This window comes from Ovis canadensis, chromosome 6 (assembly GCF_042477335.2).
Source record: "Ovis canadensis isolate MfBH-ARS-UI-01 breed Bighorn chromosome 6, ARS-UI_OviCan_v2, whole genome shotgun sequence".
Classification (NCBI taxonomy): domain Eukaryota; kingdom Metazoa; phylum Chordata; class Mammalia; order Artiodactyla; family Bovidae; genus Ovis; species Ovis canadensis.
In genome coordinates this window covers 113756384-113781211 of record NC_091250.1, presented here as the reverse complement: position 1 = coordinate 113781211, position 24828 = coordinate 113756384, and the positions used below count along the sequence as shown (strand labels likewise).

Below are 24828 nucleotides of genomic sequence, written 5' to 3'. Positions count from 1 at the left end.
CAACTGAATGCTGAGTTCCAGAGAAAGACAAGGAGAGACAAGACGGCCTTCTTCAGTGAACAGTGCAAAGACATAGAGGAAAATAACAGAAGGGTTATCAAAGGTACATTTCATGCAAAGATGGGCACAATAAAGGACAGAAACGAGAAAGACCTAATAGAAGCAGAAGAAATCAAGAAGAGATGGCAAGAATATAGAGAATTGTACAAAAAAAGATCTTAACAACCCAAATAACCACCATGGGGTGGTCACTCACCTAGAGCCAGACATCCTGGAGTGTGAAGTCAAGTGGGCTTTAGGAAGCACTGCTGCCAATAAAGCTCATGGAGGTGATAGGATTTCAGCAGAGCTATTTATTTACTTTTTATTTTATTATTTATTATTTTTTTAATTTTGAAATCTTTAATTCTTACATGTATTCCCAAACATGCACCCCCCTCCCACCTCCCTCCCCATAACATCTCTGTGGGTCATCCCCATGCACCAGCCCCAAGCATGCTGTATCCTGCGTCAGACATAGACTGGCGATTCAATTCTTACATGATAGTATACATGTTAGAATGCCATTCTCCCAAATCATCCCACCCTCTCCCTCTCCCTCTGAGTCCAAAAGTCCGTTATACACAGCTGTGTCTTTTTTCCTGTCTTGCATACAGGGTCGTCATTGCCTTCTTTCTAAATTCCATATATATATGTGTTAATATACTGTATTGGTGTTTTTCTTTCTGGCTTACTTCACTCTGTATAATCGGCTCCAGTTTCATCCATCTCATCAGAACTGATTCAAATGAATTCTTTTTAACGGCTGAGTAATACTCCATTGTGTATATGTACCACAGCTTTCTTATCCATTCATCTGCTGATGGACATCTAGGTTGTTTCCATGTCCTGGCTATTATAAACAGTCAGCAGAGCTATTTAAAAACCCTAAAAGATGTGCTGTTAAAGTGCTGTCCTCAATATGTCAGCAAATCTGGAAAACCCAGCAGTGGCTACAGGACTGGAAAAGGTCAATCTTCATCCCAATTCCCAAGAAGAGCACACTAAAGAATGTTCAAAGTGAGTGAAGTGAAGTCGCTCAGTTGTGTCTGACTCTTTGTAACACTGTGGACTGTAGCCCACCAGGCTCCTCTGTCCATGGGATTCTCCAGGCAAGAATACTGGAATGGACTGCCATTTCCTTCTCCAGGGGGATCTTCCGAACCCAGGGATTGAACCCAGGTCTTCCGCATTTCAGGCAGACGCTTTAACCTCTGAGCCATCTAGAGTAGGTAAGAATGTTCAAACTACAACATAATTGTGCTCATTTCCCATGCTAGGAAGGTTATGTTCAATCACCCTAATAGTGGAAAGCAAAGAGGAACTAGAGTCCCTTGATGAAGGTGAAAGAGGAGAGTGAAAAACCTGGCTTAAAACTCAACTGGCAAAAAACAAAGATCTGATATCTGGTCCCATCACTTCATGGCAAATAGATGGGGGAAAAAATGGAAACAGTGACAGATTTTATTTTCTTGACTCCAAAGTCACTGCGGATGATGATTGCAGCCATGGAATTAAAAGATGCTTGCTATTTGGAAGAAAAACTATGACCAACCTAGACAGCAGATTAAAAAGCAGAGACATCATTTTGCCTAGTCATGATTTTTCCAGTAGTCGTGTATGGTTGTGAGAGCTGGACCATAAGGAAAGCTGAGTGCCAAAGAACTGATGCTTTTGAACTGCGGTGTTGGAAAAGACCCTTGAGAATCCCTTGGGTGCAAGGAGATCAAAGCAGTCAATCCTCAGTTCAGGTCAGTCACTCAGTAGTATCTGACTCTGCGACCCGACGGAGTGCAGCATGACAGGCCTCCCTGTCCATCACCAACCCCCGGACCTTACTCAAACTCAAGTCCATCAAGTCGGTGATGCCATCCAACCATCTCATCCTCAGTGGTCCCCTTCTCCTCCCGTCTTCAATCTTTCCCAGCATCAGGGTCTTTTCCAAGGAGTCAGCTCTTCCCATCAGGTGGCCAAAGGATTGGAGTTTCAGCTTCAGCATCAGTCCTTCCAATGAATATCCAGGACTGATTTCCTTTACAATTGACTGGTTGGATCTCTCTGCAGTCCAAGAGATTCTTAGGAGTCTTCTCCAACACCACAGTTGAAAAGCATCAATTCTTCAGCGCTCAGCTTTCTTTATAGTCCAACTCTCACATTCGTACATGACTACTGAAAAAACCATAGCTTTGACTAGACGTACCCTTATTGACAAAGTAGTGTCTCTGCTTTTTAATATGTAGTCTAGGTTGGTCATAGCTGATTTTCCAAGGAGCAAGCATCTTTTAATTTCATGGCTGCAGTCACCATTTGCAGTGATTTTGGAGTTCAAGAAAAGAGTCTCTGTTTCCATTGTTTGCCCATCTATTTGCCATGAAGTGATGGGACCAGATGCCCTGATCTTAGTTTTCTGAATGTTGAGTTTTAAGCCAACTTTTTCACTCTCCTCTTTCACTTTCATTAAGAGGCTCTTTAGTTCTTCTTCACTTTCTGCTATAAGGATGGTATCATCTGCCTATCTCAGGTTATTAATATTTCTCCCAGCATCTTGATTCCAGCTTGTACTTCCTCCAGCCCGGCACTTCTCATGATGTACTCTGAATATAAGTTAAATAAGCAGGTTGACAATATACAGCCTTGACGTACTCTTTTCCTAATTCAGCCCTAGGACAGAAGTACAAGAGATTAAGAACAGGTGACAAGAGTACACAGAACTATACAAAAAAGATCTTCATGACCCAGATAACCATGATGATGTGATCACTCACGTAGGGTCAGACATCTGTAATGCAAAGTTAAGTGGGCCTTAGGAAGCATCACTACGAACAAAGCTAGTGGAGGTGATGGAATTCCAGTTGAGCTATTTGAAATCCTAAAAGATGATGCTGTGAAAGTGCTGCACTCAATATGCCAGCAAATTTGGAAAACTTAGCAGTGGCCACACAATTAGAAAAGGTGTTTTGAGGCCCCGACATGGTAGGGAACTAAGGATTGCTCGCCGTCCGGATGCAGCAAGGCAGGACCCAGAGATATCTGGCATTTGTACAACATGGCAGACATCGACAACAAAGAACAGTCTGAACTTGATCAAGATTTGGATGATGTTGAAGAAGAAACTGGTGAAGAAACAAAAATCAAAGCGTGTCAGCTGACTGTTCAGATGATACAAAATCCTCAGATTCTTGCAGCCCTTCAAGAGAGACTTGATGGTCTGGTAGAAACACCAACAAGATACATTGAAAGCTTGCCTAGGATAGTTAAAAGACGAGTGAATGCTCTCAAAAACCTTCAAGTTAAATGTGCACAGATAGAAGCCAAATTCTATGAGGAAGTTCATGATCTTGAAAGAAAGTATGCAGTTCTTTATGAGCCTCTGTTTGATAAGTGATTTGAGATCATTAATGCCATTTATGAACCTACAGAAGAAGGTGAATGGAAACCAGATGAGGAAGATGAAATTTCGGAGGAGCTGAAAGAAAAGGCCAAGACTAAAGATGAAAAAAAGGATGAAGAAAAAGATCCCAAGGGAATTCCTGAGTTTTGGTTGACCATTTTTAAGAATGTTGACTTGCTCAGTGATATGGTTCAGGAACATGATGAACCTATTCTGAAGCACTTGGAAGATATTAAAGTGAAGTTCTCAGATGCTGGTCAACCTATGAGTTTTGTCTTAGAATTTCACTTTGAACCCAATGAATATTTCACAAATGAAGTGTTGATAAAGACATATAGGATGAGGTCAGAACCAGATGATTCTGATCCCTTTTCTTTTGATGGACTAGAAATTATGGGTTGTACAGGGTGCCAGATAGATTGGAAAAAAAGGAAGAATGTCACTTTGAAAATGATTAAGAAGCAGCAGAAACACAAGGGACATGGGATGGTTTGTACTGTGACCAAAACAGTTTCTAATGACTCTTTAATTTTTTTTGCCCCTCCTGAGGTTTCTGAGAGTGGAGATCTAGACGATGATTTTGAAGCTATCCTCACTTCAGACTTTGAAATTGGTCACTTTTTACGTGAGTGTATAATCCCAAGATCAGTGTTATACTTTACTGGAGAAGCGATTGAAGATGATGCCGATGATTATGATGAAGGTGAAGAAGCGGATGAGGTAATGTTTACCAAATGAGCAAATAATTCTCTGTTTAACACATTGAGAAGCAAATTGAGTGACTTATGTATTCCATTGGTATATTCATTATTCCATGATATGGGATAAAAACTTTTTTTGGAAAAACGTGGTTTTAGAATTCTACATCCAAGCAATGTATGTATGAGGTTTCAATAAATAAACTGCAAAACCAAAAAAAAAAAAAGGTCAGTTTTCATTCCAATCCCAAAGAAAGGCAATGCCAAAGAATGTTCAAACTAGTGCACAACTGCACTCATCTCACACACTAGCAAATGCTCAAAATTCTCCAAGCCAGGCTTCAACAGGACATGAACTGTGAACTTCCAGATGTTCAAGCTGGATTTAGAAAAGGCAGAGGAAGCAGAGATCAAATTGTCAACATCCATTGGTTCAACAAAAAAACAAGAGTTTCATAAAAATACCTACTTTTCCTTTATTGACTACACCAAAGCCTTCGACTGTGTGGATCACAACAAACTGTGGAAAATACTTCAAAAGATGCGAGTAACAGGCCAGCTTACCTGCCTCCTGAGAAACCTGTATGCAGGTCAAGAAGCAACAGTTAGAACTCTACATGGAACAAAAGACTGGTTCCAAATCGCCAAAGGAGTACATCAAGGTTGTATATTGTCACTCTGCTTATTTAACTCGTATGCAGAGTACCTCATGCAAAATGCTGGGCTTGATGAAGCACAAGCCAGTCTATCCTAAAGGAAATCAACCCTGAATATTCATTGGAAGGACTGATGCTGAAGCTGAAGCTCCAGTACTTTAGCCACTGGATGTGAAGAGCTGACACTGGAAAAGACCCTGATGTCGGGAGAGATTGAGGGCAGAAGGGGGTGACAGAGAATGAGGTGGCTAGATGGCATCACTGACTCGATGGTAATGAGTCTGAGCAAACTCTGGGAGATAGTAAAGGACAGGGAAGCCTGGCATGGTGCTGTCCCTGGGGTTGCCAAGTCAGACACGACTTAGCTATTGAACAAGAACCTTGAGTCTGAGCACCTGAGAACTCCCAAATCTGGTGTAAGGAGGTGATTGTTCTCAGGCAGCTGGTACAGGATGAGGCGTATCAAATAACTCAGAGACACTGCAATAAAGGCCTGGTTCCAAACAGCCCCAGGACAAGAAACTCATTCCTAAACCTTTGAGGCTTTCAATATTTGTTTGTTGAACCCTAACTTGAAACCCCCAACTTGTCTATACTATATTCTCTTTCAAGAATTATTCCCTTGAACTGTAGCTGCTAAAAACCAAAGAAGGCTCTTCCCTGATGGTCCAGTGGTTAAGACTCCAAACTTCCAGTGCAGGGGTGCTTGGGTTTGATCCCTAGTCAAGGAACTAAGATCCCACATGCTGAGCAGCATGACCAAAGAAAAAAAAACAAAAACAAAAAACATCTAAGTAGGACAACTATAAAATTAGTTAAAAGAAACTTACAGGTAGTTTATGAAGCAAAACCTGCTATTATTTGGCTTCAGCCTGGGAAAAGAAAGACGTCTGGAGGATCCAAGATGCCAGAACTCAGTCCAAGTCTGGATAAATCCTATCCACAGCAGTTAACCAAAATTTCACCCCAGGGCTTCAGAAAGGGGCAGGGAAAAGAGGAAAAACTACTGAATTTAATGAAAATGTTCATCTTATTCTTTATGGGAAATGTTATTATTAACCCAATTCTTGGTTTTATTTGCAATGATCCTTTGCTGTATCAAAGCGTGTTTTTCTTTGTAGAAAACGTCACTCTAGGAAAAAAATGCACTCATATGACCACACATAAGAAACACTTTATTTGGAGATTAGCCTGTCATCAGAAGAAATAGTGGTGAGAGTCCCCTCATGACAACCACCTTCTGACTCATTTTCCTGCTACCGTTCCATGGTCCATACAACATCCAGAATGATCTAGATTACTTGAATCCAGATTATCGTTATCTGGATTCTTCTGGCCACTTTAAGAGGTCACATCCTCCCCCTGCTCAAAACCCTCCTATAGTTTCTCATCACATTGATATGAAAGTGAAGCGCTAACTACTGCAGCGTACAAAGTCCTGGGTGACCTGGTTTCTGGGTCTCTTTTAGGTATGCTCTATTATGCTTTCTTGCCTTCACTCTGTTCATCCGCGTTGGCCTCTATTGTTCACTGAAAGTGCCCAGCACAGCTTTGTCTTTGTCTTGTAAAGTCTTTGCTGAGCCATGTGTACGACTTTCTTCCCCACCTCCTTCAGGGCTCTATTTAAAATAGTACCTCCCTTAAGGGTCTTCTCTGAACAATGAATCTAAAATAGCACAACAGCAGGAATTCCCTGGTGGTCCGAGGGCTAAGACTCTGAATTCCCAATGTAGGGAACCTGGGTTCGATCCCTGGTCGGGGAACTAGATCTCACATGCTGCAACCGAGAGTTTGCATGCTGCAATAAAGCCAAAAAAAAAATACCTTCCCTATCTCTGTGTGCATATTTAGTTGCTCAGTCGTGTCCGATTCTGCAACCCTATAGACTGTAGACCGCCAGATTCCTCTGTCCATGGAGTTTTCCAGGCAAGAATACTGTGGTGGCTTGCCATTTCCTATTTCAGGGGATTTCCCCCCAACTGGGATAGAACCCAGGTCTCTTGCATCTCCTGCATTGGCAGGCGGAGTCTTTACTGCTGTGCCACCTGGAATGCCCCTACTCTGTCTCTAGTACCTTGCTAATTCTTCCTATCATTATACTAGATTATACTTCCTAAGATTATACTACGTTTTGCCTATTGTTTGTCTCTTCCATTAGATGTCAGTTCCATAAGATCAAAGATGTCTGCTTCGGTCACTGTTACATTCCCAGTGCCAGAAATGTACCTTGTCATGTGTTACATGGTTGAATGTGAATAAATCTAGCTTTAATAACCCACCATTAATGTTCTAAGAAGCATTTGGATGAATGAAGACATATTTTGGAGGTAGGAGTTGGTGACTGATTGGCGATGCAGGATGAAAGGTGGGGGCGGTATCAAGGATTCCCTGATTTTTGCCAGGAGCACACCAATGGGTGGAAGCATCAGTTACCAAGACGAGGAGGAAGACCAAAGAAGCTGATCTGTAGGGAGGGTGAGCTCCGTTTTGTACACTTAAACTTTGAGATGCCTGTGGGACAACCATGTGCAGAAGTAGGCAGTTGGATATGGGATAAGTAATTTTTTAAATTGTTTGAATCTTTTTTGAGCTAGGCTTTAACTGAATTAAAAGGCACCCTACTGACATCTCTGTGGTCAAGCATAACTTACACTCTATGACAGACTTGCTAAAGTTAAAATCTGACAGTTCACAATGACAGGGACTCTATTTTTTCTAAGTGCAAAGAGAGCTTCCTGGTAACCAAGAACGATGATTGAGAATGCTCACTTTTTGGGCAAATGGTTACTTCACCTAAAATCACAAGCAAATTCTTTAAGAAAAAGCTTAAATCCTCCTGAGGCTGTCCTGCAAGTGAGTAAATGTTTTAACATGGTTGCAAAAGCTCAACTATGTGTACCTTGCATAAGAAACAAGTTCTTCTTGCACTTTCTTCTGGACAGTTTATTCTAGGTTGTTGGATGGAATGTGTATTCCACTTCTGAGCACAAATTTGCTTACTCCATTTGTAGAGTGTATTTATTTATTTAAAAAATTTTTTGGCCATGCCACACAGCTTGCAGGATCTGTTTCCTGCCAGGAACTGAACCTGGGCCAGGGCGGTGAAAACCTGGAATCCTAACCTGTAGAGTGTATTTAGCAGATTAAAACTGTGATTTCTTGACTTAAGTGTGTATATCCTGTTCTGGATAAAAGTGATTTGTTTAAAATCTCAAATGAACTCTGCCTTTCTTAAGTACTGCAGGTTTTGCTTCATAAATGCTGAATTCAATGAGGTTCTAACATTTCAGTGTGTTATCTGAAACGCTGGGAACCTCCTGAGGCATGGAATTTCTGATGTCAACACGGAGAGGGGGTACTAGTTTTCCGCAGGGTTGGCATCCGTCTAACATACTGCCAATACACAATCTTCAGCCACTTACACATTAAACTCTTACCAATGACTGTGGAATACAAATTTGGTTTTCCCTTTCAAGAAATTTCATGTCAGCAAGTGGTTTGAAGAAGTGATTTTATGCCAGAGATTAAGTGAGATGGCTCAGTTCAGTTCAGTTGCTCAGTCATGTCCAATTCTTTGTGACCCCATAAACCACAGCATGCCAGGCCTCCAACTCCCAGAGTTCACCCAAACCCATGTCCATTGAGTTGGTAATGCCATCCAGCCATCTCATCCTCTGTTGTCCCCTTCTCCTCCCGCCCTCAATCTTTCCCAGCATCAAGGTCTTTTCCAATGAGTCAGTTCTTCGCATCAGGTGGCCAAAGTATTGGAATTTCAGCTTCAACATCAATCCTATCAATGACCACCCAGGACTAATCTCCTTTAGGACGGACTGGTTGGATCTCCTTGCTGTCCAAGGGACTCTCAAGAGTCTTCTCCGACACCACAGTTCAAAAGCATCAATTCTTTGGCGCTCAGTTTTCTTTATAGTCCAACTCTTACATCCATACATGACTATTGGAAAAACCAGTGAGATGGTAGTAAGAGACTTTTAAGTCTCTGGAAGAATATCTAGTTTACCCACAAGACCCTAAACCTAACAAGTTGTCATTCAATAATTCAACCAGCAGTTAGTTTACTATGTGTATATATGGGCATAAGAGAGGAAGGATGCTTAGAATACATATCTTCACTCTCCAGAAACTTAAGGTCTAGTAAAGTCACACATTTAGAAAAACAGAAGAAAAGATTAAGATTGTGACAATGTATGATTAATTCTACCTCAGGTAGTCTGGGAAGGATTCACAGAAGTAGAAACATTTAATTGGAGTTTTGAAGGACAAATAGGAGTTTTACTTGGTAGATAAGGAACATTAAAGGACTAGGGTTGAAGTTAAATGACTTCTAAGAGGAATGCTGGGTGGATGTGGGAGCATAGGATGCAAAGATCTGGACCACAATATGTAGGGATATGAGTTCTAAGGCATCATATATACTCACATAACACACAGTAAAAGTGTTAGCTTTAAAATCATTCCCAGATTTCCTGGAATTTTTAATATAACTCCAAAACTCCTAGAGAAGGGAACGGAAACCCACTCCAGTATTCTTGCCTGGAGAATCCCAAGGACAAAGGAGCTTGGCGGTCTAGAAGTCCATGGGATCACGAGAGTCAGAGAGCACTTAGCAACTAAACCACCAAGAAGTCCAGAAGCTACAGGGCTACATGTGAATTAAAATAAACCTTTTGGGAGTCTTTTACTAAAAGGCAGGCACGTGAAAAGCTGTCTGAAGAGCAAAAGAATCCTCCCTTTTAGACAGAAGAGATTCAAAGACACCTCCTTCAGATGATCTTCTTAATCATCTCTAAATTGGAATATTTGGTTTGAGCACAATACTCACTTTCTTCTTGGCTACTTTTATTTTTTGGCCCATACGCCTGGGCATCTGGGATTTTAGCTCCCCGACCAGAAGTTTAATTCCACACCACCTCCCCGACCACCCGCGGCAGCTGAAATGCAGTCTTAACCACTGAACCACCAGGGAAGTCCCTTGGCTACTATTTTGACAGGTGGAGACAGACCTCAAGTCACTACCACCTGATCAAAGAGGCACATTCCTGGCATCGCCTGGGTATGACTTACTTAATACAGTTCAGTAAGATTATATTTTTAAGACGTTTTCAGAAATTGATCCGTAGTCTTGGGTTTTAATTATTCTGTAACGCTATTTCTCCTAACTTGATTAATTATCAAGGAAAAAAAAAACAGACGTTTTTAGTCTTCGAGAGTTTTGAATGGTGTTAATATGAATTCATTTAATTACAAAATGGAAAACAAATTTCTAAACTCTCCAGAGTTCTTAGTTATACTTCACACTAATCTTCGTTTCTCCAGTGCCTAGGCACACGCTAAACGTGCAAATAATCACTTGTTGACCAAAGAAGTACCTAAAATCTTCGTATTCTTCTAGATGTAATTGCAAGAAGCTGCAAATCCCAAAGCCCGAATAAACCAGCTTCCAGTCAAGGCGCTTGGGATTTCTAATAGGTCTATTAAAGAACTTGACTGTTAACCTTGCATAACACTCCAAGCGGTGTTTAACAACAACAAAACTCCCCTAGTCCACAACAGACCGAGAAACCTTGTAAAGATGACTCACAGCATCTATATACTCTCTATAGCACAAAGGCTAAATAACATTAACATTAAATGAACCCTTGGTTGATTTAACACACTTCCCAACTCCTAGCATTTTCAAAGAATCGTGGTAGGTTTCAGGATCCTCAACGACAGCAAAGCAAAACCACCCCGTTCCTTAAGATACGTAAGTTACCTACTTCTTCTGGCGAAAAATTTCAGGAGAAAAGCAGGCAAGCAAGTATCTTATTTGGAAAGTACAACTTATAAGGAAAGCAGCCCTGATCGTCAACAACCTCAGCCGGCCCGTCACGGGCTGGGAACCAGGGGCAGCCGGGGAACCCTCAAAATGTCACCCGGTCGCCAGCGACTACGGCGGCCGGAGGAGCTGCCGCAGTCCGTGCCCGCGCGCGGCCAGCCGGGGCGCCTCGCTCAGGCCACCCCGAGCCAGGCGTCCCCAGGAGCCCGCGGGACAGGGTCGAGACCTCTGGGCCGACTCCCTTTCCTGGCGGCCACCGCTGACACCCAGAGAGCCGCCGGCTGCGCGCCTACCCTCCCCCACTCCAAATCCGCAGGCGCACAGGGCACAGCCGCCTTCCGGGAGGTGCTACCACACCCCAGCCCGACGCCTCGCCTCCCGCCCGCAGCTGGGCTGTGCGGGAGGGGCTGTGGGAGAGCCGACCAGGAACCCTTGGAAAAGCGGGGGTGGAGGAAGGGGCCCCTCTAGCCGCGCCTTCGAAACAGCGCTCCTTGTTCTCGATGGTCCCCGCGCGGCCGTCTTATCGAACGCCATTTCCGGTTCCTTTTAAAGGCCCCACGCTGTGCGACGCTGCGCGTGCGAGGAAGGTATAAAAGGGAGCGAGAGGGCGGGACCGGAGAGGAAGGGGGGGGAAAGGAGAAAACTAGCGGTAAAGGGGGCGGGGGAGGTGCAAAGGGCGCGCTCGCGCGTCACGTGACCGGGACGCGCCGTTCTTCCGTCGGCCATTTTAGGTGGTCCGCGGCGGCGCCATTAAAGCGAGGAGGAGGCAAGAGCGGCCGCCGCTGCTTATTCTTTTTTAGTGCAGCGGGCGAGAGCGGGAGTGCGCGCCGCGCGAGAGTGGGAGGCGAGGGGGGCAGGCCAGGGAGAGGCGCGGGAGCCTTTGCAGCCACGCGCGCCTTCTCTGCCTTGTTGTGTGCTTCGCGCGGTAGAGCGGGCGCGCGGCGGCGGCGGCGGGGATTACTTTGCTGCTAGTTTCGGTTCGCGGCAGCGGAGGGTGTAGTCTCGGCGGCGGCGGAGGCAGTAGCACCATGTCGGAGGAGCAGTTCGGCGGGGACGGGGCGGCGGCGGCGGCAACAACGGCGGTAGGCGGCTCGGCGGGCGAGCAGGAGGGAGCCATGGTGGCGGCGGCGCAGGGGGCAGCGGCGGCGGCGGGAAGTGGAGCCGGGACCGGGGGCGGAACCGCGGCCGGCGGCACCGAAGGGAGCAGCGCCGAGTCGGAGGGGGCGAAGATCGATGCCAGTAAGAACGAGGAGGATGAAGGGTGAGTAAGGGGCGGCCCGGGATAGTCAGGCCCAACTATCCCCCCTCCCCCTCCCTACCCCCCCGCCATTAGGCCTCGTTCCCGCTCTCCGCCCGCCCTCCAGGCGCCCGTGCAGCCTCTTTGCACTGTCCTCCCCTTCTCTACGCTGGTCTCCCCGGGGCTTTCATTTCCTTCTCCCCCCAGCCTGCTAATCGCCCCCTCCCCCATCACACACGTTTCCACCTTTAGCCGTCACCATGCTGCTCCCCGGCCCGCCCTCCTTCCCTCCCTCGCCTCGGGTCTCCTCCCACCCACTTAGCCGCCGGAATTTTTTCCCGCCTGTCGAGGGGGTAACCTTTTTTCTAGTCCCGGTGTCTTCTCGCTGCCCGGTTTTCTTAAAAGTCCTGGGTATAAAAAACGCAATCAGACGGGAAAGCTCGTATGCCTGGACACCTAAGGGTTATTGGGTGCTTCTCACTGCAGCATCCCGAGACGATGCTTTTCTTTACAAAACACATGCTTCGGGGAATTTGTAGGCGGTCCAGCTCTCCTCCTCTCCCGTCTCGGCTTCAGGCCGAATTTTTTTTTTTTTTTTTTGTATTTTGAGTAAGTTTCGCCTCGACCTTCTCCTTTTTCCTCTGTGCACCATCGCCCAACGGCTTGCTCACATAGTCCCTACTTTTCAGCTTTACGGAACCCACTGGGCCCGGTGAAATTGCCCGATCGCCTGTTGGTACGTTGGTTTTGCTGCCAGGGCTTTCCTGAAGTTCCTGGTCGGCGGGCCTGCGCTTGACTGGAGCTGTTCTACCTCCGGCTTGCAGACTGCCCTTCCCCCATCCCGCAGAGTTATTCTAACCGCGCACCTTTTTCGCGCCCTCGGCTATTGGTTTCCCCGACTGTTGGTACAGATCGTACTCTTACCTTATTACTTCTTCTGGGCGGTTTTCAGTTTTTACAACCCACCCTGTGCCCGGGATCCTTTTTTTGGTCTCCCTTGATTTCTCCTTCCCGCTCTCTCCCACTTAAGTTAAAGGAGGCCCACCAGCCTTCTTTCATAAAACGAACAAATCCTGTATTGTGCTGTGGCTTTTTTTTTTTTTTTTTTGCAGGTTAAGTAGTAAGTTGTTTTCTCCATTTGGAATACATTGTGTGTATTACTTAAAGCTGCATAGTATTTATTAGAACGCAGCATTTGGGAGCCGGGAGCATAATACAGGAGTTAGCAGGAGGGACTAAATCGAGGTTCTTGCTTGAGTTTTCTTATTCCCGTTACTGATCGCTCATCTTGGGTTAACGCTTCCATTACTTTTTGTAGTTGGGGCGGGGGCGGGGTGTGTCTGTGAACTTTTTTCCGCTGTAACAAGGAGAAAGGTGTTGGTAGAAGGTAAAAACAGTAAAATGTCGCTTTAACCCAATATTAGAAAACACGGTTTCCTTTATTGGGAAAAAGCACAAGCTTTGCAGCGGGAGACATAAGCCCTTTGGATACAGGATTTAATATTCTCAGCCGAGGCAGACTTGTGTGGGGCTGTTTTGCTGATTGCTGGCTTTGGGAGAGTAGAGGTGGGATGGGGATACTTCATTTATCTTGAATTATGTACGAAAGAAAGGGATATGTTAAATGTTTGGAAACTTAAGCCTTTAACGTTTTGGTTTTTTCCTGAATTCTGTTCTTTGGACAGAGGCAGCCAAATGATTAATTGTTTAACTTACTGTTTGGGGCAGGCTTTCTGTTCTGAATTTTCAAATCACAAAGCAGCTGCCTTTGTAGTTAATCTACTATTGAACTAGAGTGTAAATGAATTAAAGTTTTTAACCCTAACATGTCAAACACTAAAACTAGAATTTTGATTGGTTGCTGTACCGGTTGTTAATTCCCTAGCCATTCAAACTCCTCCCCACGACACTCTGAAGCAGCGACGGCACAGCGGGAAGAATGGTAAAACTTTTACATTTTATTTCTGTATTATAAAGGTTTCAGTAGTCATAACATGTGGAGGCTGTGAATTGGTTAGTTGCCCATTGATTCCCAGGAAATTCTAGACTTTAGTACAGTAGGATATTTTGTACCTGGGATATAAAGCCTTTTAGGCATCGTGTGTGATCTTTGGGCAAAATTGATGCCATTACATGGATTTTGGTCTGTGGTAATGCATGTATTTGTGGTTTGGCCAATTAAAGCATAATATAATTAGTAATGTTTTCTATGTGAGCAAGAAAAAGTAAATTTAAAGTTGATTTGTTTTTGTTAAGACAAAATTTCTTTGTTGTAATTCTAACTTTAATGCTATGTGTGAAGGTTATCTGATACGAAGTATTGTGTGTTTAAAATAAATTGCATGTTATACTGAAGTATACTGGAGATGTCAAAACCATTTTTAAAGTAGTATTGTGTATATGTATGCAAAAATGAAGTTTTTAAAAAAATCTCCAAACATATTTGTAAACACAAATTTAATAAGAATTGCACATTAATGTTAGATCATACTGATGGGGCTTTCCACTACAGCTTAAATCAGATTTTTAGATGTTCAGTGTGATTTGGCTGGAATGTTAATTACAGTTGGTTTACATGTATTCACAGTTGCATGACTTTTTGGAAGTCTGGTAGATTATTTTCTTTTTATCCCTCCCTTCCTCCAAATGTCACTATTTCAGCCTTCAAGTTATATTTGAGTTTTCTAAGAGTTTGTATTTACCACCACTGGTGTATAGAGGGCAGGTAAATTGCAGGTAGTTGACTTAAAGCTGTAGAAACTACATTCTAAGAGCCCACTTGGGATAACATTTAAATCTTACAGGAGCTTATTACTGTTATTTTCTTTCACTGAAATCTGTCCAGTTTTATATTGGAGATGAAGTTTGACATACTGAATAAAAGTTTTTTTGATGGAAATTAATCTGTTTGGCCCTTTGATAGTTGAATTTCATTTCTAGGTAATAGTGGCAAACTTAAGTATAAATTATAACTGTACTTGACTGCTCCATTACTTATTTCATCTTATGTAAGTAATTATTTTCAGTAATTTGAAAGGACCATACACTTAGGTATAAAGGTTGATTGTTTTTTTGACTTCGCGATAACTTTTGTGTTCTGTTACCTAATACTGTATCTTTGCAAGTTTTTTGAGTGATCTCAGGAAAATTGGACAATTGAATATTTACAGCTAACAATTTTAGGTTATGAAATTTACTTTGTACATTTAACAAATATTTTCAAAGTCTAATAATATGACTTAAAAAATAATTACTGTCTCATCAGTTAGCCTCATGCTTTACACATACTGTTTTTTAAACAAAAAAAATCCCTCAAGATTTCTAATCTTTTTGGTGTCTGCACTTGGCTGCCCTATGTGCTGTTCTCTGTGTCCCAATTTGAAGAAAACTGGGGAAAAGTTTCATAATAGTGAAATAGTGATTACTAGAGACAAAATTATCTAAATTTAATTTCTTGAACATATCTTTGTGTGTGTTTCTTTTTACAATTCTAATGAGACTAAAGTGATTACAATTTCATCTTTAAAGTATTTTAAATTATTGTAGACTGAAGTGTTGTTTATTTTTAATACAAGAATAAACAGGTATTTTGAGGAGGGCATGCTTGTTAAACCTCTAGTGGAATAAAGGGTTTCCACAATTTACTGTGGATGTTCAGAGTATTTCCTTAGTAAAATGCCTTCCTGAGTTCACCTCATTTTAATTTTTCCAATGTTAACATCCCAAGTTTTTACTTAGAAACTACTACAGGGGGGTTTCCTAATTTGGTGTGGACTTACTACTCCTCTCTAGGGCCACAATCCTTTTAGATACTCTAAAATTACTTAGGGTCTGGTAAAATAATGCATCCCATGTATAGCAAGCTACCTGGAGACAAAGTTTTTACATTCTAATGATTTCATGGGGAGCTGTAATAATACTGTGTTAACCTTCAGACAGTTTTGCAGGGTAGGTGCCTTGACTTACCTTCATTGGATTAGACAAGAAGCAGAATAATCCCTCATTGGTCTATCAGCCAAAGTACAGCGATACTTTCCTAGTAATAGGACGATTGATCTAGTACTGTAACTATTAGTATATAAACTTAAGTATGATTTCTTCCTGTTTGAGAATATTGTAAATTAAATGTGGTATAGGTTGTCACCCATCTAATTTTTAAGAAATGGGTCTACCTAACAAGTTTTTGTTTTAAATATTTGAGGTTATACTCTATATCCTGGTGCTTCTGGGGCATCTTGAACATTGCTTTGTAGAACAGTTACCTTTTAGATAAAGTAGTCTCACGCCAGATTGACTGGCCTTTGATTCAGGACGTTGGATTTACTATGAAGTTGAGACCCTGAGTAGACTGAATTTTAGCATTCTTTGGAACCTTTGACAGCTTTTCAGGGCTAAAATTGCAGAAATGGATGCCCCCAGATCTTAAGATGATGAACATGTAAGGAAGGAGTACTCGATTCTCTTCATTTCACATTCTTACTTTAATATACAGGATACTAAAATCACCTGACCTTTTGGGTTTGGAATTGGAGAATATCATTGACCAGCAGTTTTTAAGTGGTGGTTTTTGAGATGAATATACTTGGAGCCCCTTCTATAAATTAAGTGTATGTTTACTGTGAATTTTCTGCCTTTTTTTTTTTTTTAACATTACCAGGGTACTCTGTAAGGGTGCCCTAATAGTTTTGAATTTACCATTGTGTGTGATTTCATGGCCAATATTGAGGGTGATTAGTTTTAGCTTGAAAGCATTTAAAGAGGAATAGAATTAATTTTTTCCCCTATTTGAATTAAAATTGCACCTTGAGTGTGTGCAGTTTCACAAATGGAGTGATGAAACAACCTTTGTTAGTTGAAGTTTTATTTGACTTTAGTTCTGCTTCAACGTTTTAGTAGATAGGGCACTGAACTGGATGCTGGAAGCGTGGAATCTGTTTCTGTTACTTCACTTCCAACAGTGTGGTCTCAGGTAATATAACATGTTTGTTACTTGGTTTGCTGATCTGTGTGATGGAAACACTGCTCACCACAGGAAGATTGACTACATAGCCTGCTTTCATAGCTTGTGTGTATTTATCCTGTGCCTTAATAGTTGATACTGCCAGTGGTTTACTCCTGTGGAGTAAAGGTAAGCATGTTTTAGTTTCTGGAGTATTATATTGTACATTGGAGCTAGACATTTAAGACTCTTTGGGGGTGGATTGGGAGACTCGTATTACTGGCAGTGTTTGGCCAATAATCAAGGTGATAGTTTTAAGTATTGGGTCATGTTCTGTAAGCTCCTGCTTTTCTAGACTTGAAGCTATCACAAAACTCAAATAGCCGGGAAACCCAGCTCTGTCTCCCTCTCCCAAGTCTCATGAGAAAGAGATGAAATTGTCAGCCAGTATACTCAAAAAGAATCAACAATGTCATGGAATGAATCTTACATATTAAGTAATATGATTTTAAAGCATTGCAAGATTCTGAAGTTCATCAAGAAAGGTGAAAATCATTTGATGAATTCAGTGTTTATGATAAAGAATTGTGAACGTGTAGTAATCTCAGTTAACCAGAATCTTAACCTCTAGGTAGAACAGTGTTTATCTTATAAAGATGATTGAGAGTTTATTTTAAAAGCAAAATACAAGATGTCATTCTTGCTTGGGAATGAAATGACAAGGGGAAATTTTGGGTTAAACATTTAAAGTTTGTTCAAAAATCCTCATGTTTAGTAGCTATTACATTTCAACTCAGTTGTCTTTTTTAGTCATTTAGGTTCATTCAAAGTATGAAGAAATAAGATCTGATACATTAGCTAAAAGAATTTTTATTTTTTTTGTCTTGCTAAAAGTTTGTCAAGCCATTTCCAGGGGTATTTTTTTTAATACAGATTCTAAAATGATACCATGTGATGTCTAGTTGCACAAAATGAACCCCTCCCTGTTTTACATAACTGCTGACTTAATTTTAAACTAAATCTGTATTTTATAAGGAAAAATAAATACTCATTTTTTTATCTATTGGTGAGATTCTTACTATCAATAACTTAATATTTTAGGATTGTAAAGACAATGATAAAATACGAGAAATTTTATTTAAATAAGGATTAGTATTTATGCTTGAGTGACATTACTTTAAAAGGTGACAGTACTTAGCCAGTCATGTTACAGACTTGAAATGTATTATCAGTTTGACATTCTGTTGTAGGTTTTAAACTGTCAGAATTTGTTATGAAACTACCTATGGAAGATTACAAGTTGCTGGGAAGTTTTAAAAGAGAACTTTCTTTGCCCTTTTCCAAAATTGGAAAGAAGTGTAATGATAATTGTATTACTTTGAATAGGGTATTTGACAGTAAAGCCTTGTTAGGGGAAGTATCTTTATATAAAAGATACTATTGAGTTTGGAGTGTTTAAACCTAGAGGCCTCAGTTGTATTGAAAATAAAGTTCTTAGATGGGAAGAAACAGAACAGCTTCCACCAGCCAGTAGTGCTCCTTACATATTGCTTTTTATATTTAGAAATTCTTCCTTACTAAAGTTACTGGCATTTATGTAGAGTACAAACAAGTCATTAGTGTGAATTTGGAGCTACATTTTATTTAAGAGTCTCAGACAACCTAATTTCCTGTCTGTGTTTTTTATATGGGATATATAAGTTTTGAGGCTAAGTCTTCAGCATTAAAAATGATCTTTTAAGATCCATTTGTATAAAACTCATCCTGGCCTATACCCCTTTAATGTTGAAAACTTTAATTAGCTCATGCAGATTAAAAAAGTTCAAGTCATTGAATAAATGAAAAAAATATTTAATAATTTAGTTTGTGTTCTACCCTTCTAAATAGTAATTCGTTTTTATTGAGCACTTACAGGGTGTCAGACCATGTTCTGTGCCATTTAAATCCTATTGCAGGTAGCTGAGGTAAGCGTTTAGTAAGTTCTGAAGGAAGGATTTAAACCCCAAGTAGCTTGGCTCACTGCCTCTAAATTTACTTCCTCTAGAAGAGAATGTCCCACAAAACACCCTCAAGTCTCTTTTGGAGAGTTATCTGCAGTGCTTGTCATTTAATGTTGTAGTGTGGTATAATGTCACTATCTATAAGGCAGGGATATTTTAATTGTTCAGTAGGTGTTTGAAGTTGTGTACTGTATTTGCCTCTGGGTTGCTAAATAACCTTATAGATAGGATTAAAAAATTAAACTTTGTTGGTACTGTAGATGAAGTTCTGCACTTCAGTTGGGATTATTGATTCACTTACAGGTAAGAATCAGATTTTAAACTTGTAGTATTAGGGACCCAATTTTGTTACTTGAACAAGTCCTGTGCTGTAGTTTTAACTTGACTGTTCAGGATTTTTATGAAAGTCCAGCTCTCCTTCATTGTAAAATGTTTGCATATCATTGCAGGGGGGTATAAGTAACTTGAAAGTCAGTCTTTGCATTCAAGGCAGCAAAGATAATCTGGACAGATAAGATATTGTGCTTTAAGTAAGGTACAGTAATAATAAAATATAGATAGTTTAAATTGACATCTTATACCAGCTCATAATTTGAGTTCAGAGCATGTGGGAATGCTCATATTATAGAGACGCTAAAATAAGTTCCCATTTATCCAGAATTAAGATAACAGGCTTTTTCTTAGCTGTTATATATTTTTGGTATGTCTACTGAATACAAATGGGATGGATTTAATATGTTACATTTAGTAAAGATGGGATGGATTTGGTACAGTATGTTCATTGTAGTATATCCACCTGTCTGGTTAGCAGTTTTGTGCAGCAGCCTTCCTTATTAGAGCAGCAGAAGAATGCTTTGGGGCTGCCAAAATGGTAATGAATTTGTCTCAAAAAAAGCCAGTTAAACTCTTGGTCAGAGGCTGTTTACTGTTACTTTACCAAAAATTAGAAAAAATCAAGTTACCAACTAACTTTCCCAAAAATGGAGTAGGGAGCATTTTAGAATAGCGGCTGCTGATTAATCTGGCAAAAATGAAAACTAGAACTAAGAAAGTTAGAGCCAAGAAATAAGGTGTGTTTAATGCATTAATAAAAAGATCAGAAGATTGTAGGCATGCTACAAGTGGCATAAGGTGTCAGTGGTGACTGACTCATAGTGTTAAATCATTACAGCAGGAGAGAATGAGCGGTATGCTGTAGGGGAAAAGAAAAAAATCAAGCAGTGTGCTAATCGCTCAGTCGTGTCTGACCCTTTGGGACCCCACAGCCTGTAGCCTGCCAGCCTCCTCTGTCCATGGGATTCTCCAGGCGAGAGTACCGTGATGGATTGCCATTCCATCCAGGCGCATTCCGAGTAATGTTAAACAATTGAGAGACTAGTAAAACAGGCAATACTTGAAGGAAGGTGGACTGTCTGGCTCGTTCTCGAAAGGTGCTGGATGGCTAAAGTTTTATTACTACATATTTTGCTCTAATTTTTTGACAAACAGTAATTATTCTCTGGAAAACTATAAGTTACAGTTGTCTAGGACATTTGCTGTTCTGGATAAATAGGATTTGACTATTAGTTTAAGGATAGCCTCTTCAGTGACCTTTTAACTCTTAAGGTAGGCACATTTAACTATTTTTTGATCCTCAGGACTAAATGTGCAGAGTTTCTCGAGAGAACACTTAATGGGCCGATTGAATAAGTATGCTTATGTAGTATTTAAGAAAACTGATTTCTAATATTGACAAAAAGTTTGGGGTTTGTGAATAATAGAATGTGCCTCATTCTTGGTGTTATAATTTATTTCTTTATAATTATTTTTTATTAATTTTAAATTGAGGACACAACTCAATAAAAACACTGCCTTGGGTAAATATTGCCTTGGATAAATAAACTCAAAACTAGTTTTGTCTCAGTATCTGAGGAATAGGCCAGACAGCCACAGGGTTTTCTTGCCTTTCAATTTTAGTTTTTTAAAAAAAGCTTCTTTAATTATTCTCTTCAGGTTGAAATAATTTCTAACTGTTAAATTATTGATGGAAAGTTTCTGTTATACAAAAGTAGTAATTTAATACTTGAATTTTAACATAGTTGAAATTGTTTGTATCAAGAACATCCCATGAATATCAGAGTAAGAGGTCATTGCCTTATAGTCTTTCTCATGAAAAAGATAGCAGTGTCCTCTTCACCTTGAAAGAGTAAATGTTGATAATGTACTTTCATCTATGAAGGTACGTACTCTGGATCTTTAGGTTAAAAATAAAAGTGCTTAAAGCAATTTAAGTAACTTGGACTGTATATTATTTCACCAGATATGAAAGAAAATGTCATTGAAAATACCTCAACTTTTTCCCCATGGAATTAGCCATAAACATTAAAAATACCTGTACATTATGAGTGTTCTGTTATACTCCTTTGATTATAATATAAATACCAAAAGGGTTAATAAAAGTTACTTAAGAGTGTGGAAATTTTATTAGAATTCTGAATGTTAAGCATATAAATAGTCCAATTCTAGAATACAGGTGCAAGTTGAAACCCTAACTTAAAAGGGAAGCACACTGTATGCCTAAAAATGACTTCTTTTGTGTTAAATTTATCATTAGAAGTAAGAACAAGACTGATAAAATAGTAAGATCAGTAACACCTCAGTTAATCTGGCATTTTTAGGTTAAGCTGAAGCAGGATCTTATTCTAGAGATAAGACTTTGTCCTTTTGTTGAAAGAATTGATTTTAGTGGCAGAATTCTAAGAAGCCCACAAAATGGAGATGTTCTTGCTTTAATTTCTTTCCAGAGCTGAAAGTTAGCACCACATTCCCCCGCTGCCCCTACCTCTGACGCACTGCAGTTACAAAGATAGAAGTCATTGACCAAGCATGGTTTTATTCCCAAGTTGAAATTGGTGTTTAGTCCTCACATAACAAATTCTGACAGTTTACTCTTAAAGTAACAATCTTCAGTCTCTTCAAAGGGTAGGAGGTAATGTTCTCTCTTTGTGGGAGTGGGTAAAGAGGGCAGAAGTCAGAGGGCTCACAGAGCTACCAGATCTGAGTTTTATGACATTTGCTATAATAAAAATAGGATTTCATGTTAAATTTTCTTTTGTGGGGGGGTGTAGATTGGATTTAAAGTGTCTTGGTGGTTTCCAGTTACCGCCTGTCACTTGTAGCATTTTAAAGATTTAATATCTTATGCTGGTTAACTGAGGTTCTACTGGAAAATAAATCATCTAGGTTAATTAGTGAGTTTTGCTTCACTGGATAATTCTTTTTGTTCATTAAATTGCTTATGTGATTACTTTTGTTTTTATTAAGGATTCTTAGCACATCCAAAAACTTGGTTTACAACTTACTGTGAGACTTTCTCATTTTTTTGTGCTAAGAGTTTTACTAATGAGAGAACTGTTAGAAAAGAAAACTTCAGCGTAAGCACATGGTAGCTGCTGTCATTAGCGGGAACTGCATAGCCTTTTTATAAGTTTAATAAAGATTTGGAAGAGAAATTTCAAGGTGAAATTCTGTATTTTGCTATTACCAGTGTTGTAATTTAAGAAAGACGGTATACACTCTTTTTACCTTGGGGATGCACTTATCCTTTTGATAAGTCAGAAGAATCTGCTGCTTGCTCACTATCTTGTAATTAATTATGCAGGCGCAGTAGTGATAAACAGAACTCTCCAAAACTGTAATAGGGTGGTCTTGATATGTGGTTATGTAGGAAGAGTGACATTTTAATATACTGCCCAGTAAATCGGTGCAGTTTGGGGAAAGTGTATTATTGATGTGGATACTTAAGGCAAAATCAAAAACTTTTTAGCATTTTAATATTGCTTTTTGTCTTTACAGGAAAATGTTTATAGGAGGCCTTAGCTGGGACACTACAAAGAAAGATCTGAAGGACTACTTCTCCAAATTTGGTGAAGTCGTAGACTGCACTCTGAAGTTAGATCCTATCACAGGGCGATCAAGGGGTTTTGGCTTTGTGCTATTTAAAGAGTCGGAGAGTGTAGATAAGGTAGTGTGCTATGTGTTCTAATCAGTTAATAATAAAATATGTGAGTAGTTTGATAAAATTAATATGCCCATTATTTGTGATTTCCCTCTTTGTGCTTATATGAAGGAAAAGATAATGGCTTTTGCCAATACATTTTAAGAATCAGATTGAAGAATTGTTTACTGAATACTTCATGTGCCAGGCTCTACTCCATTAAAATTAAATTTAAAAACCTTTAAAGGTGCTTGATTGGAAAGATGTGCTGTGACATGTTCACAGAAGTACAGATGTTGAAATCTGTAGGCAGGAAACTTGACTGAATCATTTCACATTTCAGTCTTTAGGCTACAGGGAAGTAGCAGTCATGCTTACAGTGCTGATAAAGGCATGATGATTTTCTGGTAATTGATTAGCCCTTCTCATTCTTAACTGACCTTGAGGTTTAAACACTAGTATATGTTAGCAGATGTCATATCACCACAACTGGACACTTTAACTGTGAGCTGGTCAACGTATGTCTGGCGTTAGCTGTATTTATTTAACTATAGTTATTCTTAAGTAAGTTAATAATCTCTGAATCTTAGTTAAGATACACATCCTTCAAATAAAAAACTTCAATTTCCTTAGGTCATGGATCAGAAAGAACATAAATTGAATGGGAAGGTGATTGATCCTAAGAGGGCCAAAGCCATGAAAACAAAAGAGCCTGTTAAAAAAATTTTTGTTGGTGGCCTTTCTCCAGATACACCTGAAGAGAAAATAAGGGAGTACTTTGGTGGTTTTGGTGAGGTATGTGATAATATTTTGACTTTTTTTTTTTTTGCTTTTTTGTCCAATTTAGTATAGATACAGTTGTCAGATTATAGATCTCTCACTGGGTTTTCCAAAATTGTTTTGAAGTTTGGACAGACGATGTGATTTGTTTTGAAATCAGGATGGTATAAATACTTTATTAGTAGTATTTTCGGAGCAGTATCTTTGAAGGTTAGAAGATTGCCTGTTCTAGTTTATTGAGCTGTTGAGCAGTGTCCCAGGCACACTGTACACAAAGACCTTAAAGTAGATGTTCTTATTTTGAAATCTACTGGACTAGTAGAAGGAGTAGAACTAAATGAGGAGGAAGTCAAGGTTGGGTCACCTGAGATGTGCAAGGAAGTGCTTCAGCTGAGAAGAGGAAGGAAAGAAACTGAAAATGTGGCGCAGTGCCTGCTCAATTTAGGCACATGTATGTGGCAGGTTTTATGAAGCTAATTGCAGACTTAGATTCTGTCTGTGAATTAATGATTTAAAGCTGAGAAACTTGAATCTTTAGACCCAGATACAGGCGGCAGACATCCCTGGTATGATTCAGACAGACATGTTGCTTGTTTTGTTGTTAGTATTTAAGAGCTGAAATAGTTCCCGCAAAAATCTGGGCATTTACCTTTTCTTCAGTATTTGTAAGATGAAGCAACATTGGGATTGCCTTCTTACATAGTTACAGCCATCTAAGATTTAAGTGTAGCAGCTTCTACCTTTGATAGCTCGAATGTTCTTTATAGTTTTTAGCAGTTCTCACCATTCCCCCATATTCTCCCAAACAGTTACTTTAATTCTATTTCTCTTAAAATTGACTGTTTTGGGATGTTCCTGGTGGTCCATTGGTTAAGAGTTTGCTCTTGCCGTGCAGGGGCCGTGCATTTGATTCTTGGTCAGGGAACTAAGATCGCACATGCTGAGTGGCACGGCCAAAATTTTTAAAAATGGATTGTTTCCTTCTGCTTGTGCTTAGTGGGCATTTGAGTTTGTGACCCTTATCAGTGCCCTGGGAAGCTGTATTTTTATAAAAAGCTTTAAAGACTTTAGGTGGAGTGCGTATTCTAATATGAAGACTTGTTTAAAAAGATTAAACAGAGACAGCAGAATAGAGCTTGAGGGCCAAATGCTTGTTTTCTGTGTGCATTTTCCCCACTAAACTTGCAAACTAAGGTATTACAACTTTTTCTTTTTTTTTAATAATCAGGTTGAATCCATAGAGCTCCCCATGGACAACAAGACCAATAAGAGGCGT

General features: G+C 40.2%; 1 protein-coding gene, 1 long non-coding RNA gene and 1 pseudogene across 9 annotated transcripts in view; 2 read left to right on the top strand and 1 right to left on the bottom strand.

Annotated features, from left to right (window-relative positions):
* Window positions 1-3076: 3076 nt before the first annotated feature.
* On the top strand, window positions 3077-5565 carry LOC138442681 (nucleosome assembly protein 1-like 1; annotated as a pseudogene).
* A 373-nt stretch (window positions 5566-5938) lies between these two features.
* LOC138442685 (uncharacterized) lies at window positions 5939-10940 on the bottom strand. The gene is made up of 2 exons (XR_011257836.1): window positions 10562-10940; window positions 5939-8736 (listed from the first exon to the last, which is right to left on the bottom strand). It is a non-coding gene; the product is annotated as an uncharacterized lncRNA (long non-coding RNA).
* A 10-nt stretch (window positions 10941-10950) lies between these two features.
* The window catches only part of HNRNPD (heterogeneous nuclear ribonucleoprotein D), a 17275-nt gene continuing 3397 nt past the window's right edge, over window positions 10951-24828 (top strand). For 2 of the 8 annotated variants that reach the window (XR_011257832.1, XM_069594465.1), the window contains exons 1-4: window positions 11239-11881; window positions 22631-22799; window positions 23406-23567; window positions 24781-24828. The exon at window positions 24781-24828 is cut by the window's right edge and continues 84 nt beyond it. Coding sequence is in view for 4 of the 8 variants with exons in the window: in XM_069594465.1 (XP_069450566.1) it covers window positions 11649-11881; window positions 22631-22799; window positions 23406-23567; window positions 24781-24828 (612 nt within the window). In the remaining 4 variants the exon portion in view is untranslated. Of the gene's footprint in view, window positions 11882-13742; window positions 13800-22630; window positions 22800-23405; window positions 23568-24780 lie in introns of all 8 variants that reach the window. The other 6 variants (XM_069594466.1, XR_011257833.1, XR_011257831.1 and 3 more) reach the window with 6 other exon arrangements.